Source organism: Bos mutus, chromosome 22 (assembly GCF_027580195.1).
Source record: "Bos mutus isolate GX-2022 chromosome 22, NWIPB_WYAK_1.1, whole genome shotgun sequence".
In the NCBI taxonomy this organism is placed as follows: Eukaryota; Metazoa; Chordata; class Mammalia; order Artiodactyla; family Bovidae; genus Bos; species Bos mutus.
The window spans coordinates 11,157,599-11,184,181 of NC_091638.1; the positions used below are offsets into that span (position 1 = coordinate 11,157,599).

The 26,583-nt window shown below is 47.3% G+C and overlaps 1 protein-coding gene across 1 annotated transcript in view; it reads left to right on the plus strand.

Moving 5' to 3' along the window:
• Positions 1 to 26,583, plus strand: part of ITGA9 (integrin subunit alpha 9) — a 366,537-nt gene that overhangs the window by 30,385 nt on the left and 309,569 nt on the right. Inside the window, 4 exon segments of the mRNA XM_070360514.1 lie at positions 1,495 to 1,618; positions 17,570 to 17,637; positions 23,182 to 23,311; positions 26,339 to 26,424. Coding sequence (XP_070216615.1) covers positions 1,495 to 1,618; positions 17,570 to 17,637; positions 23,182 to 23,311; positions 26,339 to 26,424 — 408 coding nt within the window.

Here is a 26,583-nt window from a genome sequence, read left to right on the forward strand (position 1 = left end):
AGGACTGTCTTCCCTCCTGGCGTCTCCTGGCACGTGCTACCCCAGTGCCGGGAGACTGCCCTCTAGAGATGACCAGAGGGTCGGTCTCAGCTCCTCATCCATGCCAAGCTCTTACCCATCTCAGGGCCCCTCCCAGCTGCTCCCTCACTTTCTTCAGGTATCTACTTAGATGTCACCTCTTTGGGGGGTGCTCAGGCCACTTCTTGGCCCAAGGGACCATCCTGGTGAGATGGAAATGCTCTCTGTCTTGCTAAGGGTTTGGTTACAGGAATGTAGGTGTTTGACCACACTCATTAGATGGCTTTGACAGACATGCACACTTGAGATCTGTGCACAGTACACTTGAGATTTTTGCGTTTTTATGTATGTAAATTCACTTCAAAAGACCATCAACAAACCTTTACTTCTGATTAATGATATAAAACAGTTACACATCAGCAGTTTCTTACGGTTCAACCGAATTCTTTGCCCTGAACCTGACAACGAACTTCTGAAGGTGCTCCAGAGATCAGTGGCCTCGGCTCACTCGGGAGCTTGTTTAAAATGCAGATTCTCAGGGTCCTGCAGATTGGCCAGGCCAGCTCTCAGGGTGGGGCCTAGTGCTGTGTGATTTAGTGAGACTTCCAGGTGACTCTGAAGGGCCTCAAGTTTGATGGAGGCCAGCGACTGCTCTAGTGGGCAAGCAGGTGGTGCCGTGAAGATCAGGGTCTGTTGTGGGCAGAGCAACACCTCTTGTCTCTAGCTTTTTCTCAGCATGTCCTTTGGTCCTCAGGCCCATTAGCTCCACCTCTGCATCCTGAGGTCACCCCCTTCTCCGCTCTCCACTGCCCCCATCCTGGTCCAGGCAGCAGCGTCTCTCACCTGGATGCTCACCTCTACCCTCGCCTACCTACAATCACCACTCGGCAGCCCAGTTATCTTTCTAAGCTGTGAGTTAGACCACACCACTCACCTGTGTAAGACCCTCCATTGGCACATCCACTAAAGTCACAGTCATCCTGGAGGTCTGCAAGATCCCCGGGGACTGCCTCTGTCCTCTCTCTGACCTTAGCTTGCCCCAGAGCAGCCCCACAGGCCGCCTTTCTTTCTCTTGGCTCTGCAAGCCTTCTTCTCCATTGCCCCTGATATTCCCTCTGTGCCCAGGGTGTTTGGCTCTTTCTCATCCTTTCGACCGCCCCTGGCCTCCAGGTGAAAACCGTCCTCCCTACTGCTAGATCCTTAGCCCATCACCCTGTGTCCTTTCTCCCCAGCATTTGTTATGCTCCTCGTTTGTTTATATGTTTGTTGATTGTCTGCCGCCTCCCAGGGGCACCCCCGACCAAGCTCCCACGGTCTGCTGATGCCTAGCATGGCGCCGGGGCTGGGTGGGAGAGAATGTGGCTTCCCAGCCAGTCTGTGCCGCTCTGCTCCCACAGAAGTGCCTGGTACTGCTGGGCTCTGCTTTGTGACCTCCTGGCCTGACTGTCCTGCTCTGAACCTCTCTCTGTCCCGTAGGCCTGTGCCCACCGCTGGAAGAACATCTACTATGAAACAGACCACATCCTGCCCCACGGCTTCTGTTACATCGTCCCGTCCAACCTCCAGGCCAAAGGCAGGACGCTGATCCCTTGCTATGAAGGTGAGTGCCGGTTGATCCTCCCTTGCCCCCAACCCATATCACATCAGACAACCCCCACCCATTTCCATACCACCATCCAAACACTCCTCGCTGCTTTCCACATTCCAACAGGAGGGCTGCACCGTGTCGCCGGGTGGCCCTTTGGTGTCTGAGGATCAGGTAGTGAGGAAGGTGGGAAGGGACAGCATTTCCAGGCCTTTCCCAGCCTTGCCCATCTGTGCCACAGAGCCCATGGTACTCCCCAAGCTTTATGAAGTCTCAGACTGAAATTCACCAGCCTCTCGGTTTCCTGACACTGCCAGATGGTGTGCAGCCTTGGGAAACTTGCTTTCCCTCTCTGGGCCTGTTTCCTTGGCTCAGATGGTCTCCATAGTCCCGTGCAGCTCCCAGATGGTCATAAGACTCCTGAGGTAGCTCCTGGCCACACCCGTGGACAGTTGCCCTGAGACAGAGGGAAGAGAAGGCCCAGGGTTAAGTCACTGTCACATCTCAAGTCTGGTTTTCCTTCTCATGCAGTGCACGCACCCTGCAGATGCCGGAGAGTTGGGTGCACCCTCAGCGTGGTCTTGAGAGCTCCTCACCAAGGGGTGCTTAGAGTCTGGGAAGGAAAATGTTTTCTCAGCCTCCCTGCTTAGAAATTTCTAATGCCTGGGCTTGGGACCATTGAACATCATGACTTAGCTCAGCTGAATTTGAGCTTTAAGGATTCATTGTCACTTATTGCAGTTTTATAACTTGTGCTCTCAGGGTTTTCTTAGCCTAATTTTAAGTGAGCTAAGTGCTTGGCTGTTTATGTTTTAATTCCCTCCCTAATTTATTTGTTTGGACAGAAATCTCCACTAGCCCTTTCCCCTGGGCCTCCCTGGCTTTTCCCATGTTTCCGATTTTGTGGCCATTGAAGAGGGGCCCTGGGAAAGGCTGGGTCCCTGCAGGAGGCACGGACCCTCCGCTCCGCAAGGGGGACCCTTTCTTTGATCCCACGTGAGCATCTGATCAGCTCTGGCAGGAACATGCCAGGCAGCTGAACTCTGGCCCTGTTTATCTCAGAACTGCCACAGTCATAAGGGAAACCTCACCTGAAAAATGGATGATGATGTGATCAGTCAAGAGAGGGAGGGATAGGTCAGATATAGATAAGGGGCCAGGACTGTGTCCTGACCGCCCCAGATTGTTGCCGACTGGGTACCTCGTAAGTTTGGGGAATAGTGAGAGAGTTGGTAGGACTGATGGAGGTGGTGGGGATTGAAGTCAGCTAGTTATGCAATAGAACCAGGACTCTGGTTTTCCCAGAAGGTATGTTGTGAAATAGGGCCACGTTGCCACCCCTGGCGACTCCTCTGTACACCCCCACGGGTGTCAGAAAGCAGGAGGACAGCCCTTAGGCGAGGGAGCTGGGGTCGCATGTCCATGTATGCGTGTAGCTGCTGTGGCTCACTCTTTCAGAGCATCTGTTATCTGGCAGTTGGTGTGGGTGAGTCAATAGTAGAATGTGGTTGGCCTGGGCACTTTTATATATTCTCTCATTTCATGCAAACTTGGTATCTTTCTTCACTTGGGTTAGTTGCTTTTGAAAGTTATTCCAGAACACCAGTGGGGAGCAGGAAAGTGAGAACGGGGAAAGCAGCACATGTGTGGAAGTTGCCCATGAGTTACCAGGCTGGGCCACTGGGATGCAATCTCAGGGCCAGTGCAGGACACACACTTCCCAATTCTCCTGCCTGAGGGAGGAGGAGCTGGGTCTGTATCCACTGGGCATCCTGCCCTGCCACGTATGTGGGCAGGGCAAGTCCCCAGGCAGAGAGATGCGGGTGCTGGCTGGCAGGTGGAAGTCAGGCCGTGTGATAGAAGTGTTGAGGGGGCCTGGGGGGCTCCTGTGAGTGGGCTTCTGTGTTGCCTTTCTCCTGGTACCAGTGAGGATGCATTTAATTGCCAAAGGTCACTCAAACAGCAAATGGTGCATAGACCTGGGTTTTGAGTTTTGCATCTGTCTGACCTCAGCAAATCATTTTGTCCCCCAGAGGTTGGAGGGTGGGGGGGATTTCTGTTTGTGTTTTGATGTTTCTGGTTTAAATGAGCTTTAAATAGGAGCCAGTGATTAACCCTCTCAAAAGAAGAGAGGGTGACTGAACTGTCCCAAGGGTCCAGTCACCAGGGGAGGGGAACATGAATGTTTTGGGTGTCGGTGTTCTCAAGAGCACCTGCCTGTCTCCTTTGCGGGAGGCTCTGGGCTGACCTTGGCAGGAGCGTGAAAGCCTGTGTGAGCCGAGGAGTGCGGGACGGGGCCAGGTGGCAGGGTGTCACGTCTGCTGCACGTGTCCGTCATTCACAGAAGAGTGTGAGCTCCAAGCCCAGGCCTAAAGAGGCCTCATGTATTTCCACCCACCCCTCCAGGTACTTCAGACCATCACCCTGAACATGTTCTCCATCATTCACTGGTCCCAGAAGGGAGACATGTGTAACAGACTGAACCCCAGACATGCAGCCAGAGGCCAGCCAAGTAATCCAAACCCTAGCAGACCTGTAGATGTGCTTGTGAGAAATAAATGCTTGTCATTGTTTGTAAGGAGATTTCCTGGTTTTTGCACGTCGATGGTTGACTGGCACAGGCTCGTCTCAGGAACCCACATTCCTTGTGCAACAGTGGCTGAGTGATGGGCTCCAGGCTCCAGAATCACTGTTTTCTGTGCTTGATCCTTGACTTAATGACGACCAGCTGGAACCAGCAAGGGAAGTAGCAAAGTGGTCATGCCCTCTGCCTGAGCTTCTTCCCCCGCTGGGCACACACACATCAGGATCCTGAGTCTTTCAGTGCCCAGAGGGGGGAGTATGGGATGGGACCAGGTGGGGACCACTGGGGTTCAAGCAGCCCCTTAGAACAGTGGGGGACTGAACAGAACGTCTCTGTAGTTTTTGGTCCTGTAAGAGGTGAGGGGTGGCAGATGCTCAGATTTCTCTTGAAGAGGGACTGGCAGGTGTGGGGTTGCAGGCCACACTTAGGGCCCTTGCCTGTGCGCCAGCTTTGGGATCTCCATCTCCCTGTTTTGTGGTCTAAACTTAAGGCAACCATCATTTTCTCTTAATGTGGAAAAACTCAAGTAATGCGAGCTGTCTTTTCCAGGTAGGGGATCATGTGGTGGTGAAGTGCAAGGGAAGTATTTTGGAGTTTGACAGAACCTTTCAGATATCACCCAGCCTGGCCTCTTTGTCTTTACTGATGCCCAGAGATGTGGGGTGGCTTGCTCAGGCCCAGTTTTCATTACATGCTGCACAAGGAGGAGGCCAAGCAGTGTAGTGGCTAAGAGCACAAGACTCTGGGCCCAGAGCCCCAGTCCTGGCTCTGCCGCTCACGAATGCCATGACTTCAGATGAGTGACAGCCTCGTGTGCTTAACCTACCTCATGAGGCTGTGGAGAGGATTAAATTAAAGCTCACAAGTTCTTAGAGCAATGGCTGGCATACGCAGATTAGGCAGACAGATAGGAGGGTAGGTAGGTAGGTAGTAAGGACTACAGTTGACCCTCTGCACCCAGGGCTGCGAGGGGCCAGCTGTGCTGTGCCATTTTACAGACGGGACTTGAGCACCTTCTGTTGGTGGTATCTGCATGGGTTCTGGAACCAGTCCCTCATGGATACTGAGGGAAGATTGTATGTACTAAGCACATATATGCTAATATAACATATCTGCTAATGGAAAGACCAATAACTAAAGCTGCAGCTCCAGTACTTTGGCCACCTGATGTGAAGAGCCAACTCATTGGAAAAGACCCTGATGCTGGGAAAGATAGAGGGCAGAGGAGAAGAGGGAAACAGAGGATGAGATGGTTGGATGGCATCACTGGCTCATGGACATGAGTTTGAGCAAACTCTGAGAGGTAGTGAAGGACAGGAAAGCCTGGCCTGCTGGAGGGTTACAAAGAGGCGGACATGACTGAATGACTGAACAACAGCTACAACAGTTTGCTAATATGCTATCTGCCAAGCAAGCATTTGTTAATTACTGTAGGATGACTAATTTTTCTACCAGGGATAGAGTCCACGCAGTTTTATTAAGTACCGAATACCTTTTATGCCCTGTGATAAGTACCTGATGGATAAAACCCAAGAAGTTCCCCATCTATAGGGGAAAACAGAGTTGGAACATGATGTCTCCAAAGTGGCAGAGCTGAGTGAGGAGACTATTCTGTGCCCGTGTAGATGGCTAGGGACCTCTCTCCAAGGGCCCAGGCTGCATCCACGTTCAAGGTTGCATTAAGGCAGGATTATTTCATTTTGCAACTAAAAAGACAGAGCCCTGCCTAGAGTTGGCAGCCTGTTGGGGCCCATGGAAAAGAGGAATGGTGGGTGCTGGGCAGGGCAGAAGAGTGGAAAGACCCAAGGGTGGGGCTGGGCGTGGCGCCATCTCCCAGGCTTCTGCCTCTGTGGCCTCACACTCTAGGGGGACCCTCGATGGGAATGGACGCGGTAATGCCTCCATTGCATTTACCTCTGAGGGTTATTGTGGGAAGCCCCTGCGAAAATGCAGGGGGAAGTGTTCAGAAAGACTGCACACTGTTCTCTAATCATGGCCCGACTGTGGGTCTCGGTGAGGGTCAGCTGTGTTCTCTCCAGAAGGTCAGAAGGCTGATTTAATTTGGAGAGCCTCTAAGAATGTGGGCACCTGTCTACAATGTCTCAAACATTTTAATTCTTAAAAAGTTGGTCTTTGGTTTGGCACAGATTCGTTTTTCTCCTGGCTCTTCAGGTGCTTCCTGTTTCTCATCAGGTGGGAAATGCTATCAGAATATTCTGTTTGGAACCAGGAAATGTAGAGAGAATTGGAAACAAAAATGAATTTAGGACGCAAAAAATGTGGATGGGGCATATCCCTAAGTCAAACCGTTCATTTGGTATGAGAACATCATTACTACCATATGGGGTTTGGTTTTATCAACATGTGTGAGAAAATGAGAAGTTTAGTGGGATGACAGACAGGGACAACTCTTTGTAAATTACAGGGCACACACTAAAACATTAGTGTTAACTGAGTCATGGGATTTTAGTACCCCCCAGAGTGAAGTCAGTGCATTGATAAAATCAAGTGCAGGGATTTCTTTCATCCTTTGCCCTCGAGTCCATGGAGGCAAGAAGCCAGAGCTTGGCAGGAGAGGTGTGTAAACAAGTTATCATTTTATTCTCACTGATATGAAATAATCTGGGAGCAGCTCACCTAACTTAACAAAACATATTCCAAGTCAAACACTGATGAATGCAGTTGGGTACCACTGTATATTAGATCTAGTTTCAGAATCTGACTTTACCACTCACTCATTCCTACGACTGAACCCATAGCTCCTACTTTCTGATTGGGTGACTTTGGGTAGACCACGCCACCCCCCGCCCTCCCTGAACCTCAGTGTCCTCCTCTGTAAAATGGAGAGATTAATCCCTATTACTAACACACACACACACGCACACACACACACACACACACACAAGAGGTATTTGGGATTTCCCTGGCAGTCCAGTGGTTAGAACTCTGCTTTCTCTGTGGTTATCTGGTCTGGTAATTAAGATCCCACAAGCTGCACGGTGTGGCCAAAAAAAAATAAAAAAGAGATATTTGAAGTATATAATATGCCTAACAAGGCTATGGTTTTTCCAGTAGTCATGTATGGATGTGAGAGTTGGACTATAAAGAAAGCTGAGCACAGAAGAATTGATGCTTTTGAACTGTGGTGTTGGAGAAGACTCTTGAGACTACCTTGGACTGCAAGGAGATCCAATCAGTCTATTCTAAAGGAGATCAGTCCTAGGTGTTCATTGGAAGGACTGATGGATGTTGAAGCTGAAACTCCAATATTTTGGCCACCTGATGTGAAGAGCTGACTCATTTGAAAAGACCCTGATGTTGGGAAAGATTGAAGGCAGGAGGAGAAGGGGACGACAGAGGATGAGATGGTTAGATGGCATCACCAACTCAATGCACATGAGTTTGGGTAAACTCTGGGAGTTGGTGATGGACAGGGGGGCCTGGCATGCTGCGGTTCATGGGGTCGCAAAGAGTCGGACACGACTGAGCGACTGAACTGAACTGAACACAGTTTTTAGCTCACAGTGATCATTCAGTAAAAGGGAATTTTCTAATTAACTTTTTAAGTACTATTTTTGTCTCCTTTCGTCTTCACAGAAGATATCCAGCGATCCTGCTTTAATGAATAATGGAGGGTAGAAAGCTGGGTATTGCTAAAAAGATTTTAGGATTCCTTGAAAATATTATATTTTTAAAAATATCTTTGAAAATCCTGTTTGCAAAATTTATTTGCTTGGTAAGCGCTCCTCTTTTATGTAGAGGATGTAAAATTTAAATTACGCCATATTTAAATGTTCTCAAGTTTGGAATGATTGGGGTCTTAATCTGTCTAATTTTACTGTCCCTTAAAATGGTCCCATGGATTCCCAAGATTTCTGTACCATTTTCTTTGTATCAGGGGGTGGCCAGGCCTTTAATTCCTAATTTCTTCTGCATCTCTCACGACAGAGATCATTTCTAGAGAAGGAAATAAATAGATCCCCTATTTAGATGCGAAGATTCTTCTTCTAATGTTGTGGCCTGTGGCTCCACAGGGGATACAAATCAATCAAGGTCCATTTACAAATGAAAAGCAGTTGAGGTTTTGTTTTGTTGTGTTTTTGTTTTGAGGAGAACCATAAAAGGCTAAGTTAATCCATTTAAAAATTCAAGAACAAGACCCATACATTTTTATTAAATAAAGAGCTGTACATTTACATAGGATTTTATGGTTTCCAAAGAGCTTTAATAAACATTATCTCATTTAAGTAAATACAGCAAATTAAAAAAAAGCACATGCAGCCCCATATTAAGGGCCGTTAATGCAGAGAAGGACCCTTTGAGGGGAAGCTGGAGGGTGACCAGAGGGGACAGCTAGAGCCAGACGAGGGGCCAGATCTCTTGCAGTGACTCTTGGGCTCAAGGAGCCCCATCAAGCTTTTCCTTTTGTGTGAAGAATTCTTATTTTGGGCACAAAAATATTCTACACTTCAAACATGTTTCCATACATTGTGTGGAATTGTTGACCACTTAAACTCTGTCATCTAACCGTTTCCTTATAGATATTCAAATGTTATGAATCTCCTCTTCTAATATTGCTTATCTATGTGATGGATATCTTCAGCTTTATTCCTTTTAGAGACACTGACAGATTGAGAGTTACCAAATATTTTTCAAGCAGACGCTTTCTGGGTTCCAGGTATTCTGCTTGGTACTTAACATTTATGATTTTACTGGATAATCACATCATAGGGGAGTAACTATTCTTATGTCCATTGTACAGACAAGAAAACTGAGGCTTTTTGGTTTCTTCCCTTAAAGATTACTACAAAACATTGAGTATAGTTCCTTGTTTGTATAGTAGGTCCTTGTTGCTTCTTATCTATTTTATGTATGGTATATGTGTGTGTGTATATATATATATATATATATATATGTATAATAATAAGTAGTGAAAGTGAAAGTGAAGTCGCTCAGTCGTGTCCGACTCTTAGCGACCCCATGGATTGCAGCCTGACAGGCTCCTCCGTCCATGGGATTTTCCAGGCAAGAGTGCTGGAGTGGGGTGCCATCGCCTTTTCCAATAATAAGTAATATGTATGTGTTAATACTAAACTCCTAATTTAGGCTTCCCCCCTTCCCCTTAGGTAGCTGTAGTTTGGTTTCTATGTCTGTAAGTCTATTTCTGTATTTCTGTTTTGTGCATGCTTAGTTGCTTCAGTTCAGTTCAGTTGCTCAGTCGTGTCCAACTCTTTGTGACCCCATCGACTGTGGCACACCAGGCTTCCCTGTTCCGGAGTTTACCCAAACTCATGTCGATTGAGTTGGTGATGCCATCCAACTCTCTCATCCTCTGTCATCCCCTTCTCCTCCCACCTTCAGTCTTTCCTAGCATCAGGGTCTTTTCAAATGAGTCAGCTCCTCGCATCAGGTGGCCAGAGTATTGGCGTTTCAGTTGCAACATCAGTCCTTCCAATGAATATTTAGGACTGATCTCCGTTAGGATGGTCTGGTTGGATCTCCTTGCAGTCCAAGGGACTCTCAAGAGTCTTCTCCAACATCACAGTTCAAAAACATCAATTTTTCGGCTCTCAGCTTTCTTTATAGTTCAACTCTCACATCCATACATGACTACTGGAAAAACCATAGCTTTGACTAGATGGACCTTTGTTGGCAAAGTAATGTCTCTGCTTTTGAATATGCTGTCTAGGTTGGTCATAACTTTCCTTCCAAGGAGCAAGCATCTTTTAATTTCATGGCTGCAGTCACCATCTGCAGTGATTTTGGAGCCCCTCCAAATAAAGTCTGTCGTTATTTCCATTGTTTCCCCATCTATTTGCCATAAAGTAATGGGACCAGATGCCATGATCTTAGTTTTATGAATGTTGAGTTTTAAGCCAACTTTTTCACTCTCCTCTTTCAATTTCATCAAGAGACTCTTTAGTTCTTCTTCGCTTTCTGCCATAAGGGTGGTATCATCTGCATATCTGAAGTTATTGATATTTCTTCTGGCAATCTTGATTCCAGCTTGTGCTTCATCCAGTCCAGCATTTCTCATGATGCACTCTGCATAAATTAAATAAGCAGGGTGACAACATACAGCCTTGACATACTCCTTTTCCTATTTGGAACCAGTCTGTTGTTCCATGTCCAGTTCTAACTGTTGCTTCCTGACCTGAATACAGATTTCTCAGGAGGCAGGTCTGGTGATCTGTTATTCCCATCACTTTAAGAATTTCCCACAGTTTGTTGTGATCCACACAGTCAAAGGCTTTAGCATAGGCAATAAAGTAGAAGTAGATGTTTTTCTGGAACTCTCTTGCTTTTTCGATGATCCAGTGGATGTTGGCAATTTGGTCTCTGGTTCCTCTGGCTTTTCTAAATCCAGCTTTAACATCTGGAAGTTCATGGTTCACATGCTGTTGAAGCCTGGCTTGGAGAATTTTGAGCATTACTTTACTAGCGTGTGAGATGAGTGCAATTGTGCAGTAGTTCGAGCATTCTTTGGCATTGCCTTTCTTTGGGATTGGAATGAAAACTGACCTTTTCAGTCCTGTGGCCACTACTGAGTTTTCTAGATTCTCTGACATATTGAGTGTAGTACTTTCCACAGCATCATCTTTCAGGATTTGAAATAGCTCAACTGGAATTCCATTAACTACACTAGCTTTGTCTGTAGTGATGCTTCCTAAGGCCCACTTGACTTCACATTCCAGGATGTCTAGCTCTAGGTGAGTGATCATACCATCGTGGTGATCTGGGTTGTGAAGGTCTTTTTTTGTACACTTCTTCTGTGTATTCTTGCCACCTCTTCTCCATATCTTCTGCTTCTGTTAGGTCCATACCAGTTCTGTCCTTTGTTGTGCCCATCTTTGCATGAAATGTTCCCTTGGCATCTCTAATTTTCATGAAGAGATCTCTAGTCTTTCCCATTCTGTTGTTTTCTTCTACTTCTTTGCATTTATCACTGAGGAAGGCTTTCTTATCTCTCCTTGCTATTCTTTGGAACTCTGCATTTAGATGGATATATCTTTCCTTTTCTCCTTTGCCTTTCGCTTCTCTTCTTTTCACTGCTATTTATAAGGCCTCCTCAGACAACCATTTTGCTTGTTTGCATTCTTTTTCTTGGTCTTGATCACTGCTTCCTAGAATATCATGAACCTCTGTCCATAGTTTCAGGCACCCTGTCTATCAGATCTAATGCCTTGAAGCTATGTGTCACTTTCACTGTATAATCGTAAGGGATTTGGTTTAGGTCCTACCCGAATGGTCTAGTGGTTTTCCCTACTTTCTTCAATTTAAGTTTGAATTTGGCAATAAGGAGTTCATGATCTGAGCCACAGTCACCTCCTGGTCTTGTTTTTGCTGACTGTATAGAACTTCTCTATCTTTGGCTGCAAAGAATATATTCAGCCTGATTTCGGTGTTGACCATCTGGTGATGTCTTAGTCATGCCCAACTCTCTGCGACCCTATGGACTGTATGGATCCTGCTAGGCTTCTCTGTATGTATGTAGCCTGCTAGGCTTCTCTGACTGTGGCATTTTTCAGGCAAGAATACTGGGGTGGGTTGCATTTTGTCCTCCAGGGGATCTTCCCCACCCAGGTATCAGACCTGTGTCTCTAGCGTCTCCTTCATTGCAGGTGGATTCTTTTCCCACTGAGCCGTTGGGAAGCCCCATTTCTGTTTTGTGTATAAGTTCATTTGTATAATCAAATTGTTTTATTATCATTTGGTTAGTATTCACTCAGAAATTGAGCAAAAATTTAGACATGAAGAGTGGAAAGCAGTTTTTTCCATCTGGTATTTTATTTCATGTCTAAGCTAAGAAACTATGGAAAGATAGCTTTTAAATTGATGTGTTAAAAAGACTTGCTTTAAGATGAAACTTTCTCGAATGGATAAAAGGAAGAGTTCAGTAGGAAGAATATATGTTACACTGTATAGTGCATCTTGATCTTTCAGTGGATTGGTTTTATCCCACCAGTGTTTTGGGAAGAGTGCAGGAAGCGACCCCACCCAGGCTAATTCTTGAATGAATTAAATTCATTAGTGTAAACTCCATGCATCAAGTTGTGGGTTGTGAACGTTTGGAAACCAGTATTTTTTTCCTCTCTGAATTGCCTGCTGTTTAGACAGGGTTTAGTGAAACCAGCAGCTCGACCAAGGGAAAATACTACCATTTTTAGGCTGAAGGAGCCATACATCTTACTGAATCAAAGTGTATGACGCAGGCCACGTAATTCAGACCCACCCACATCAGAAAGAGCTTTCCAGCCTGTTCCCAGCTCCTCCGAGGGATGCCTAGGCCACCATGCCTTGCTTCCCTGATTGAGTTCCCCTCGTTTAACAGTCAGGTTTGTTATAGCATCTGTGTGCTGCTGTCCTGCCAAGCCCGATTCTCTTTTGCTGCTTCAAGGTGGACACACGTTTTGTTCTATAGCGGAGAGGAAGGAAACTGGCAGGTTGTGGTCCTCTCTGCCCGGCCACGTCCTGAGGGCATTTGGAGACTTGAGTGGGTGGAGACTGAGGGGCCCACTGCCTTTGTGTGTGCAGGGGCAGTTCTTCCTGGCAACGCAGGAGACTGGCGGTCCTGTCCCAGCCCTCCACCCTGTGCTTCCTGACCTATCCACAGAGCAAGGCTGTGTGACCTGGCTGTGTTGTGGTGGGGCAGCCCCTTGTCTCCACACCCACCCCTTCTCATAGAGGCTCTCCTGCTTCTCAGGTGTCGACAAGCAAAAGCAAGCTTTCTAGCATATAGGTATGATAGATTGCCCTACATATATATATAAGTATATATATACTTTTTTTTTTTTTTTAAGAAAGGCCTATGTTTTAGAACTGGTTTAGAAACTTCAACCTGCCCTTTATATATACATATATATATAATATATATAATATTTAAATGTATTATATAATATAAACAAGATATACAAAATATTAAAATATATATTTATGTATTATATATATGTTTTTATGTATTGTGTATTTGTATATATTTATATATATTATCAATTCAGTTCATTTGCTCAGTCATGTCTGACTCCTTGCGACCCCATGGACTGCAGCACGCCAGCCTTCCCTGTCCATCACCAACTCCCAGAATGTGCTCAAACTCATGTCCATTGAGTCGGTGATGCCATCCAAACACCTCATCCTCTCTTGTCCCCTTTTCTTCCTGCCTTCAATCTTTTCCAGCATCAGGGTCCTTTCTAATGAGTCAGCTCTTCATATCAGGTGGCCAGAGTAGTGGAGCTTCAGCTTTAGCATCAGCATCAGTCCTTCCAGTGAGTATTCAGGATTGATTTTCCTTTAGGATTGACTGGTTTGATCTCCTTGCAGTCCAAGGGACTCTCAGGAGTCTTCTCCAGCACCACAGTTCAAAAGCATCAATTCTTTGGCGCTCAGCTTTCTTTATGGCCCAACTCTCACATCTATATATGACTACTGGAAAAATCATAGCTTTGACTATATGGACTTTTGTCAGTAAAGTAACGTCTCTGCTTTTTAATATGCTCTCTAGGTTGGTCATAGCTTTTCTTCCGAGGAGCAAGCATCTTTTAATATCATGGCTGCAGTCACCATCTGCAGTGGTTTTGAAGCCCAAGAAAATAAAGTCTCTCACTGTTTCAATTGTTTCCCCATCTATTTGCCATGAAGTGATGGAACTGGATGCCATATCTTATTTTATATATATATATATATATTTTTTTTTTTTCTTGCAGAAGGAATCAGGTTAAAGTAACAGTAGTATCCTTAACTCATGGAAATAACACTCAAAAGAGTGGAAACAACTGGAGCATGCTGTGGCCCAGGACTCAGTGCCTGCTGGGAAGGCCCCCGTAGCCCGAGCCCAGGCCCCAGGGGCCACCGCTGCACCCTGAGGCGCTAGTTTATCTGTTGTGTGGCCTTGCTCACTTGACAGATAATTTCTTAGAGCACTTCTTTCTGAATCAGGATTTTTGAATATCTGGTAGGCCAGCACAGTGTGGGTGTTTGATTTTTACTGAAAAGGGGCAGGCCAGGCACAGAACTTGACTTGGGGTTTGGGTGGCCGTGTTTGCACAATGGTAGCTAGTCTCAAGATTCAGTTGGTCAGGAATAACTTTGAAGTGTTGTGTAAGGGCTGCTCACGTCACTTCTTCACAGGAGTTTGACTTTTAGAAGAAGAGCACTTTGTCGCAGGAGTGCTGGGCGTGGCCATCCCATCTGTGTTCTCAGAGCTTTGAGGACTGTGCATGGAGGATCATGCCAAGGGGGTAGGCAGGGATTGAAGAGCTGGTTCTGAGTATTCTTTCCAGTTCCTCCTGCAGCCTTAGAGGGAGATGGTATTGCCTAAGGTAGAATCAACCAACCTAGGTTTGGAAAGCCCAGAAAAATCCATGCTGTGCATCCTTGACCTGCTCTAGTCATTCCCACCATCATCCTCAGGGCTCCGGGTCAGTGACGGCACCCATTGGAGAAGCAGGGTTCCTGGCACCCAGGACACAGCTCCTCTTCAAGCAAGGCTGGGGTGGAGGTCAGAGGGCAGGGCTGGGAGGTCAGAGGGCACAGAGGTCCAAGGTGAGCAGATTGGAGAGTCCAGGTACTCAGCGTCTGGAGGAATGTGCTGGGCCCTTTGCGTCTCTGCTCAGGGCCTTGTGTCGGCACAGACAACAGCGTCCAGCCCTTTCCTTGGCAAAGCCTCACCTGCACACACCATACCTTGTACAGGGCTGTATTAGAGGCACTGAGATCAGTGAACTTGTCTTGGTGTTGAATAAACTATGTGATGAATACATTTTGAAGTGGAGAGAGGGGATCACTTTACCTGCAAGGTCACCTGGGCAGAGAAGCTTGAGGAGGGGTTTTGGAAGGTTCTGGAAAGCTGTGAAATGTGAAATGTCAGCTACACATCCCAGTGGAGCCTTGCTAGATTGGAGTTGCCACAATTGCCTGCTGAAGAGTGTGGTGCAGTAGGGAGGGGCCCTGAAGTGTGGAAGCATAGGACTGGATCCTGTTCCAGGTTGAAGGGGTTAACCAGAGTACAGACATTTCTGGACAGTCAGAACATGGCCTGTCCTCTCATCAGGAGTCTTGGGTACCAGTCAGGAGCCCCATGTGGTTGATTCCTTGCTCTAGAGCATCCCAAGGAGGCAGGTATAGACCCTGGGGTTTTAGGACCATCGGAGCCTGTGTGATGGTGCCTGCTGCCTGTGTGTCTCTGGTCCACAGACCTTGGAAGAGGCTGTCCCAGCTCAGGGAGCCGGGCTGGCCTCTGAATGATGCCAAGATACTGGCTGAGGCAAGGGTGCTGGTCAGAGGGCTTCCCCTGCTGGCCTTTGGTCTGGGGTGGGGTTGGGACCTTCCCAGATCCCAGAATGGTTGTGGTCTACCTCAGGAACCCTGGGGTCTGCTCCTGGCTCAGAGCTCACCAGCGGAGTTTGGGGATGTAGAGAAAGACAAGTTTTTCCATCTGTTTTTGGAGCCCCTGTCACAAAAGAGACCTTGAGACTTCTTTCTTTAAAGCATGAAAGATTCCTACATAATTCCTACTCATGTGCTAAATTTATGAGGCTGAACTCCTGTGTCCTGCACCGGAGTTTCCTTCGGCTCATGTGAATTTCCTTTGTACGTTTCATTTGTCCAAGACTTAGGATTGGGTGTTTAACCCTAGAGTCGGTGGGTGGATGTGCTTTTTGCCAGACCTTCCACATTTAATATGACTGTTTGTTCCAGTTGGGGCATTCCAATCCTTCTTGCCATTGTGCTATTTGATATAAGATTTATTATTAATTTCTGTGATTTCTTGCCATCATACAGTTTGATGCAGGATCTGTTTATGACTTTGCATCAAGCCTTGCTCCCGGCCCTGGGTGCAAGATGTTGCTGAGAAGTTGCATTGCATCGTCACTGGGTTGCTTTCTGTCAGGGCTGTGAGTTCTCTTTGTAATAACAGGACAAGGCAGAAGGAACTGATTTAGCCCTCGCCTGGAAGAGGAGTAACTCCATTGACATTCCGTTGTAATTTAGCAGTTGGTTAATGGCCACTTACTGGAAAATGTTACCAGGCTCTGCGGTGAGTGTTGTTAGAAACTGAATTACTCTGTGTATTTCCCCTGAGCCCGTCCCCCGCTTCTCTTCCAGGACACACTCTGGGCCGCAGGAAGTGGCACTGTGTTGCAATCACAGCCTCATTGTTCCTTTGTATTATTTACTTTGTGTTTCAGAATGAACTATATTACTTTTAATGGAAGCAGAGACTTGTCAGGAGCCTGGGGAGGCAGGGAGTGACATGGGGAAGGGGGTCACTGGGTTGTTTTACAGGGTAGCTTAGACCTGAAGGTGCCCGGGGGCCGCCCTGAGTCTATGTCCAGCCAAGTCAGTTTCACAGGTAATTAATCACTTAAGCTGGACATCATTCCATTTCCATGTCTTTACCCCTGTCATTATTTCAAATGGCTAGTCACCTTCTGGGTTTGGTATAACCACTCACTTTGCAAAACCTTTGATCAGTCACAGAGGTGAAAGAATGAGGGATTTCCCAGTCTGCCACACTTGGGTAGAATCTGGCTTTGCCATTTACTAGCTGTGTGCCCTCGGAGGAGTCACTTAACCGCTCTGAGCCTCTGGGGCTTTCACTTGTTTACAAATGGCCCTATGCATTCCCAGGGATGAGGGATTGATGAAATGATATGTGAGTACAGCTGGTACAGTGCCCAGAACCTGCTAAACTTAAAATGCCAAGGGAAATATGAAACAGTAGCAACAGAGTTCCCGTTTGTTGGGTTGGAGTATTGGGAGTTGAGGAAATGGCGGAGGAAGAGAACCCATTCGTGTGTTTTCTTCTGGCCTGGAGAGGTCTCCCCTTTTCCTTCCACACGAGGAGTTCAGAGTGATGCTGTCACCGTGCGCTGGGGCCGGTCCAGCAGGATGCCCTCTTCCTGCAGCGCCTGGGCTCTGGGGGCGGGAAGGCGTGTTGCCTCCAGCTGGAAGTGGTGTCTTTTTGGGAGGCTTCGTTGTCTCCCAGGGGACTCCACACTGCGATGGCCACATCATTCTGTTTCTGGGTCATGTTTTCAGCTCTTCCTTCCTCCTGGGGCTCCCCATCCTTTCTGGGCTGAATGAAGTAATTGTCACCAGCCTCCCACTTAATTATGGTGGCTGCCACTCCTCCTTTCCCACATACAAAGGAAGTCCGTCGGGGCACTTGGCAGCCTCACTACCTGATGGCCCCGGAGCCTGGATTTTTGAGGTCTGGTGGATTCCTGAGACTTTCCTTCTGCGCTCCAGTCTGCACGGCGTCCCTAGGCCCTGCCCACAGCCGCACGCGGGGCCGTGGCCAGCGCGCCGGGCTGCTCCACACACGCCTGGCACACACTGACGAGGCTGTGGTCTGCTTCTCTCCCTCCCCGCCCCTCTAGAGTACAAGAAGAAGTACGGAGAGGAGCACGGCTCCTGCCAGGCCGGGATAGCGGGCTTCTTCACCGAGGTGGGTATTGCTGTTTGGGCCGCTCTTCTCTCATGGGTGTTCATTTCTTGGCTAATGGGGGTTTCAGGGGCCCTTTGAGGTGGGTCTTCTGATCCCCCTGCGCCCCCTGGTCCCATCCTTGATCTCTGTGTGAATTCTGGTCCTCACATCCAGGGAAGGATGTTACCACTGGTGGGGGCACCTCCTGGCCAGAGGCCACGGGGCAGAGGGGGTGAGCTGGCCCATTTGGACCCCCGTTCGGACGGTTTCTCCAGGAGTCAGTTTGACTCTGAGACCTATGGAAGGAATTGATTCAAGGGGGTGGGAGAGAGACAACGCCCAGTTAAGTTTATGTCTTCTTGCCAGCAGGTGTGAGGCTACATTAAGCATCCAGACATCACCTCCTAGCAATCCTTCTCCTTAGAGGAGAGACTCAGTTTTTCTGCACAGCCCCAACCACCCCCTTTCCCAGTTTCTGAAGGACCATGACTTCGGATTCTTATGATCTGTTCTGTTGGACCATGACCTTTGCCTGGTGGCCCCTGTTTAGGGGACTATTTTCTCATGTGATTCTCACCCACTGTCCGTCTACTCTTCACATCAGCTCCTCATTTCTCGTTTTTATGGTGGTCTGCCATGGGAAAAGTTCTATGCCAGGCTCTGTAAGTGGCCCCATCATCCAGCTAGCTGCTCAGGCCAAAAAAAAAATGTACTTTTTACTTTACTTCTAATCATACACAGTCTTATTGTTTTTAACCTCCAGAGTACATCCCAGATATGACAGCTTTGATCACCACTGTCATCACCCTTCAGAAGAGCCATGGTCATTGGCTGGAGATACACTGGCCCCGAATTTGTCTCCTTGTATCCATGCTTTTTTTTTTTTTTGGTAGTAAAATACACATCACAGCTTCCCAGATAGCGCTAGTGGTAAAGAACCTGCCTGCCAACACAGGAGATATTAGAGATGCAGGTTTGATCCCTGGGTTGGGAAGATCCCCTGGAGGAGGGCAAGGCAACCCACTCCAGTATTCTTGCCTGGAGAATCCTATGGACAAAGGAGCCTGGTGGGCTACAGTGGGGTCACAAAGAGTCGGACTCAGCTGAAGAGACTTAACAGACACATGGTTCCTTTACAGACGGTGAACATTCATCTTTGGTCAGATCTAACAATCTTTTTCTTTCTGGATTCTAGACCTCTCTGTTAGGATGGTCATCCCCATCTTAGGAGTGTGAAATGGTCACCTGTAGTTTGTTATGCCACTTTTATAGATTAAAAAATATATCTTTAATCCATCTTGGATTTATGTTTGCAAATATTATATGAGGGAAATGAACATTGTTTTCTTAAGTGTGTGGTTGGTTGTTCTGATACTGGTTTGTTAAATAGTTTCTTTATCCTCGTTGGTTTGAAATACCATCCTGCTGTAGGCCAAGGTCACCGTCTTCCATCTCAGTGAGCATTTAGGTGGTGCAATTTCTGTGGCTGTTATTCCTCCAGTGAGATCTAGTGAGAACGACTCAACCCAGTCGGCAACAGGGAACTGCTGTAAATTTGCAAGCAGGTGACAGACACGGTAGTGGCCGTGCTGTAAGAAAGGCTGTTTGGGCAGGTCTTGTGCCCAGGAGTCTGGAAGTGGGGCAGCCTGGAGGGAGGCCAGGTTGAAGGCTGTGATGTGGTCCTGCCACAAAATGACAGGGCAGCTTGGGGAGGGGGATGCTTCAGGAATCAAAAGGATGACAGCAGTCAGAGAATGTGAAGGCAGCGTCAGTGGGCTGGGCAAGCAGAGGACTGTGGGGTGGAGGAAGGAGGTTTTATGCCAGGATTCTGGGGAATGGTGGTACCAGTGGAAAGAGGGCTGCCCCAGAAAGAACCCACTGGAAGAGGCAAACCACGGGGTCTGCCTTAGACATGTGCCATGTGAGGTAATGGCATGGGATGGCCACACGAATGTTTTTAGAATGTAGCCTCAATGTGACCAATCCTAGTATGTTTCTGAGGGGACTAGATACGCTTCCCTGGTGGTTCAGATGATAAAGAATCTTCCTGCAGTGCAGGAGACCTGGGTTTGATCCCTGGATTGGGATGACCCCCTGGAGGAGGGCATGGCAACCCACTCCAGGATTCTTGCCTGGAGAATTCCACAGACACAGGAACCTGGTGGGCTACAGTCCATGGAGTGACAAAGACTCAGACACAATTGAATGACTAAGCACAGCACACAGGTGTGCTTAGCATGGGTCTGGGGTTGGGGGGCTCTGGGTGTGTGTGTGTATGTGTGTATGTGTGTAGAATACCTCCTTTAGACAGTAGGAAGAGAAAGTCAAGTCATTGCAGAAATGAGAATTCATCAGAGATGGTGGTGGGGAGCTAGGGGGGAGGAGGAGTCCTGGGGAGCAGGTATCTCCAGCTGGAGAGTCAAGAAGGATGAGGACACTGGGGCTGGGGGGTGAAGAGGAGGAAGTTCAGGGGTGCAGAGGGTAAGCAGGGGGCCGTGCCAGCCCGGGTTCCCAGAGGAACCAGAGGACCTGTTGGGATCCCAGGCCCTGGGCTCCAGAGCCCAAGGGAAGCGTGGTTGGGGAGCAGTGGCGCTGGTGTGTGGAGCGCTGCAGGCGGGCAGGGTCTGGAGGGCTCAGTCCTGACCTGGCCACGCCATCTCTAGCCATAGGGGCCCTTGGCCTTTGGTTCAGTTCCCAGGCTTTTGCACTCCCTAAACAGGAGGTCTTTGAACTCGCGGACTCTCTTGTTTCTGGAACTTCGGCTGTTGGAGGCCAGGCAGGAAATGCGGTTGAAGGGGTCAGGCAGCCCTGCACCCCTCTCCTGCCCTCCCGCTGACCTTGTCACTTGGGTTTGCCTTCACTGGGAGCTGGGCCTTCCCTGCACAGGATGGGCAGCTGCCTCCCAAGCTGGATGTGCTTCCGTGGCCTTCCGGTCATGGCCCTGTTGTCCCAAACTTCTTGGGCCCAAGGCGACTGCTTGTCTTGAAGATCAGTGACCCTGGTTATCAAAGCTGTTTGAGCTGTGGACACATAAATTTTAGCCCAGCGTTGAGGACAAGAAGAGAACTTTCAGGAACATGTTTATTTTTGCAGCCTAGGATAACAGAGATAGATACTTCTAAGCAGTGTGAGAAGACAGCCCAGCCCCGCCAGCGTTGGGACACCACCATGAGAACCTGGGGACATTTGGGTAGAAATTAGTTCGACATAGACTTTTGTCACAGATCCTGAGGACTCTTTTGCCTCCCTGCCTGTGCCGATCTGCAGGGCACCGAGAAATGCCCGCAGCTTAAGTCTTGGGTAGCTCCAGGTACCTGGGAAGTTCTGCCCTTTGTGGAAAGGCCCGTGCTGATTATTGATGGGATGTTGGCAGGGGTGACCTTGGACTTTTGGAGGAGCGCATACTTCTGTGTGTTACATTTGTGCTGGCTATTTCCTGGGTGGTGAGGAGCCAAGCATTGATCACATTTTCCTGGCACTTGTGGGCAGGGGCAAAAGGGCCCAGGCTGCACCCACGGCGGATGGAAAAAGCCAAATAGGAGGGAGTCCCACAGAGACACTGTTTTCCTACCCCCAGCCCTGAGGGTCTCAGGCTGGGCCTCAGTTTATCTATTAATAATTTGAACTGCAGGGAGAAGGGGGGCATGAACACTAAGAGGAAAGGGGGAAAAAACACAAATGCTTTTCGTTTTAAATGTTTTTGAGGGGAGAGATGGCTTTGTCTTATCCTCTTTATAGTGTTTGAGAGAGAGGATGCAGTGATACGTTCAATGTACATTTCTTAACTTTTTCCCTGGATTGATCTGAATTATCAGAAAGCAGCACCTCCACTGCCTGGTGCCTGAAGAGCCTTTCAGATCTCTGGTGATGCTCAGAGCTTTGGTCCAGGAAGGGCTGCCGGTGGGGAAAGCTCTACACTGTGTGTGCAGCTGGCACTGGGGATACTGCTCATTATGACCCTCTGTGCTCCCGGTGTTTGGGCACTGATTACGGATTTCTTCCTGAGCTCAAGGCCAAGGAGAAAGTCTCTCTGCTCTGATGATCATTTGTCTTTCTCATGTCCCTGCTAGTACTTGGGCAGTCCCTTACAGAGAACAGATAAGTAAAAGGAGAATGAACGAATGAGTGAGTGCACTGCTTGTGTTTTCCTAGAGATGTATCCTAAGTGCAGAAAGTGATATATTTTTATAAAACAGTGAGATACCCTGAAAGTGAAAGTGTGAAAGTGTTAGTCACTCAGTTGTGTCCGACTCTTTGTGACCCCATGGACAATGGCCCTCCAGGCTCCTCTGTCCATGGGATTTCCCAGGCAAGAATACCGTAATGGGTTGCCATTCCCTTCTCCAGGGGATCTTCCTGACCCAGGGATCAAACCCAGGTCTCTCGCATTGCAGGCAGATTCTTTACCATCTCAGCCACCAGGGAAGCCCAGATAGGATCTTAGAACCTTAAAATGAAGTGCTTCTCAATGGTCATTCTTAGTCAACACCTTCCTGAATTATCAAGAGCAAACCGTTCAGGCTGGAGTCTAGTGGCCTTCTTTCCAGTGATGCTCACATGCTGCTTTGTTAAAGCTGTTACCCAAATTGACCACGAAACACGTGTTGCTTAAAATATTGTCCTGCTGCTGCTGCCACACACATGCTCTTCTTTCTGCCTTCTCTGTCCTCCTCTCTCTGCTGTTCTATTTAGATGGCTCTGGCTTTTTTCAGACATTTACTCTTGGAATTCAGTGTCACTTTATGAATTGCCATCAGAAACTCAGACCTCTTTGGGCAGGATCTAGCCTCTGAGAACTCGTTGGAAACCAGCAGCTTCAGCTCTGCAGGGAAGGGTCAGCCAGGAATGATGTTTCTGAAGCATAAGAGTGTAAGAGGGTGGGTGGGTGCGTGTCAGCCACGAGCGGTGTGACCTGTGCAGCGTCTGGCGTCTCCATGAGCCTGGAAGGCCCATACCTGTCTTTATTGTAACCCTTTAGGACAGAGTATTTTCTAAAGTATTTTGTACATTTCCATGTTGTCTTACCCAGGGAATGTTGTAGAAAGGGACTTGAATGATATTTGGACCTGGTATAAGCTTTCTTACCTAGTAAAAGATGCTTAATAAATATTGTTGAATGAAAAGTCAATGATTTGGTTTGAAGAATAATTTTTATTATTTCTTATTATGGTGTAGATACTTTAGAAAATATAATAAAAGAGAAAGGATTTCCTATAGGGGAAGGAAAGACTTAATGATGTCTTTCTCTGTCAGACTTATCTCATTAGCATAATGGCCTCTGTTGCAACCAATGGCAAAATTTTGTCCTTTTTTATGACTATATTCCATTGTCTGTATGTACCACATCTTCTTTACCCATTCATCTGTTGATAGACATTTAGGTTGCTTCCATATCTTAGCAGTTGTCAATAATATAAATGTGAATTTTTTGTGTTGCTCATAAAGAAAGTTCTGGTGGGGCATCTTTAGTTTATTACGAGTTCCTTGTGATTGTGGATCTCACCACACTCCTCTATCCCCTCTTCAGTTTCTTTCCCTTTTCACCTTTGGGTTTCTCTTTCGTAGGAGCTGGTGGTGATGGGTGCCCCAGGCTCATTTTATTGGTCTGGGACAGTCAAAGTGCTGAACCTCACGGACAACACCTATTTCAAACTGAATGATGAAGTGATCATGAACAGGAGGTACACCTACCTGGGTGAGTAGCTCAGGGGGATGACAGGTAGGAAAGGGGAAGTGGGAGAGACTGCCACCAAGCTTGCCAGTGACCGCTTTCCTGGTGGGAAGCAGAGTTCCTTGGCTTTTGCATCTATTGTTCTAGTTAGTTGCACTTTTAACCAGGATACCTCAACATTGAGCCACACACACAGAAGGCAGATAGGAGAACAAAAGAGGGGACTGAATTTAAACTGTGTGATTTCATTACAAATCTGACAGTTGAACCTCCAAAGAAGCAAACATTTTCTTTTCTTATTGTAGCAAATGCTTGGGTTCAGATGATTAGATACAAGATGAATGCAAGAGAATTCTGGTTTTCTAGGACTTTCCTGTAGTGAGGTCTCTGCTTCCTGGTCACAAGACTGGTTGCAGATAGAAATAATAAGAACCAGACATGAGCATGACAGATGGCACCCCAATCCTAAAGTTTAATTAAAGGCTCAGAAAAACTTTTCTTGTTTCTCAATCCTTTTAATCCTCTGGAAAGAAAATATACACAACTTACGTGAGCAGCCACCAAGCCAGAATGACCTGGGACAAGCCCATGCTTATTAGAGAACAGAGAGGGGCTGTCTTTGCTTGTGTATAAGACAATTTGACATGCCTGTTTTCTTTAATTCAGGCCCTAAATGTTGCAATTCTGGGCTGAAAATGAAGCTAAATTTAGCAAGACCTAATGATGAGAAAACAACATTCTTTCACTTATTACACTTATTTCAAATCTGGGGGAGCCCCTTACCGCCGTTTGCATAGAGATTCACTTGTGAGTTGACAGGAGGAACTCGCTGACTTGCCTTTTCCCCTTCTAACTACAAGTTTTTTAGCCAGTAACACAGGCTCTGAGACCTTTACTCAGAGTCTTTGAGACGTTGATTGTTCTATGCTCCCAGCTCGTTAATGCTCTCATTTATTGAAGACTTACTCCATGTCATGTCAGGCTCTGCATATTATTTCTTTTAATTCCTGGAACAATCTTATGAGGCAGACGTTATTTATAGGAAAAGAAGCCGAGGTGAAGAAGTCATATAATCTGCCGAGGTCCCATGGTTCATCAGTAGTAGAGCGGGGGTTGAGCCTGTACTTTCTGAGCCCAGAGTCTGGGCGCTCAGCAGACAGCACAGTCCAGTGGTGTGGCCTCTCCCTGGGACTGGGAGCTCCTTGAGGAGGGGAGTTGGCTGACATTTCCAGGTCTTGGTGTAGTGCCTGGGGCAGCGCACGTTTATTAGATGAGAGAATGACGAGAAAGCAGGAGGGAGCCCAGTTTGGACATGGCCTTCGGGTCAAGGTTAGCCCCTCTGAGCCCTGGGGCCTGTGGCTCTTCCCTGTGTGTCCGTCAGAGGCCCTCATGCTTCAGAAGCTCGTGCACACAGGGTCACATGAAGCTCTGCGGGCACTCATCATGCTGTTAGGGAATATGAACCTCCAGCCTGAGAGAAATCAGTCACCTGGCGAGTGAGAATTGATCATAATATGACATTACACAAAATGCAAGCATCTTATGATCATAGCACTAGGGTTTGCGGCTAAGGAAAAGGTTTGGAGAATACGTGGCAACCTGTACAGGGTTTCTGCTGCAACAGGGCTCTCAGAAAACAGGAGACGCTAAGACCAAGCCCAGACAACTTTTACCTTTACTTCTAGATTCCTTTTGCCTCCAGATTCTTTGCTCAGCTATCCGTCTATCCACCCTCCAACTGTAAGCGTTTTTCTCCCTTTTCTTAGGAAGGGATGTGTGTAACGGCTCATGACAGGAGCTTGGGAGACACACAGATTGGATCTGAATCTTGCTGAGTAATCTCGGACACGTTGCTTACCCACGTTTAGTCTCCGTGCCCATATCTGTGAAATGAAAGAAATAATCATATCTTCCTCATAGAGTTGGGAGATTAGAGGCAGTGGCATCTGAAGACCTGTGTAAGAATTTCACAACAGTTTTATTCACAATAAAGTTGAAATAACAGGAAGCAACTCATGTGCCCAGCTTTAGGAGAATAAAGACGTTATGACATAGTCATACAAGAGAACATACTCAACCATAAAAAGAAACTGCCACTGTACTCAGCAGCATGTGCTAAACCTCACAGATGTTATGGGTTTTTTAAAAAAATAATTATTTTTATTTATTTGGCTGTGCTTGGTCTTAGTTGTATTGTGCAAACTCTTCACTGTGGCCTGCGAATCTTAGTTGCGGCATGTGGGGTCTAGTTCCCTGACCGGGGTTCGAGCCTGGGCCCCCTGCATTGGGAATGTGGCGTCTCAGCCAACAGGCCATCAGGGAAGTCTGCAGATGTTATATTGAGTGATGTTTAGAACAGGCACAGTAATGCATGGTGATGGAAATCAGAATGGGGTAGTGATTGGGAGAAGGAAAGAGGGAACCTTCTGGGCTTATGATTCTGTGGTTATAGTCACTCTGGGTGGTGACTGCATGGTTATGTCCATGTGTCCACACTTATTAAATTCTACACGTCAGATGTGTGTAATTTACTGTATGAGGATTATATTTCAGAAAGGAGCAACGACAACAAAAAAACAGATGTAGAATGTTTGGCATAGCACCTGTTCAAAAGAGGACACTCAGAAAACACTCTTTCCTGCCCTGGGTCCTTGTGAATGTGTCTTTTTGTGAGATGAGCCATTCCACAGTGAGAAGGCTGACAGCTGCCATTTGTTCCTGGGGCTTCCCGGCTCAGTGGTAAAGAATCTTCCTGCCAGTACAGGAGACACAGGAGACTCAGATTTGATCCTTGGGTCAGGAAGACCCCTTGGAGGAGAAATGGCAACCCATTCTTGCCTGGAGAATCCCATGGACAGAGGAACCTGGCGGGCTACAGTCCATGGGGTCACAAAGAGTCAGACATGACTTAGCGACTGAGCACATGTGCAATTTATGTTCCAAGAATAACTGGATCATAATTGTCCAGGTAAAAGATGCTTGAGAGACACTGTCTTCTGATGGGTCTTTTTCTTCTTTTTCAAGCTCATCCTTGGTTTCTGTCCTTTGCAGGCTATGCAGTTACTGCCGGCCACTTTTCTCACGTGTCCTCCACTGATGTGGTAGGAGGTGCCCCACAGGATGAAGGCATCGGGAAGGTGAGGAGGAAAGTGTGTGAACTAGCATGGGGTCAGGAGGAGAAGCGCACTGCCTCTTTTCAGAGATTTGTCAGCTCACGTTGATGTGAACATGCTGCTGGATAATGATGAAATATTGAATCACCTGTCTTCACTCAGCCTCTTTTGAGAATTTAATTT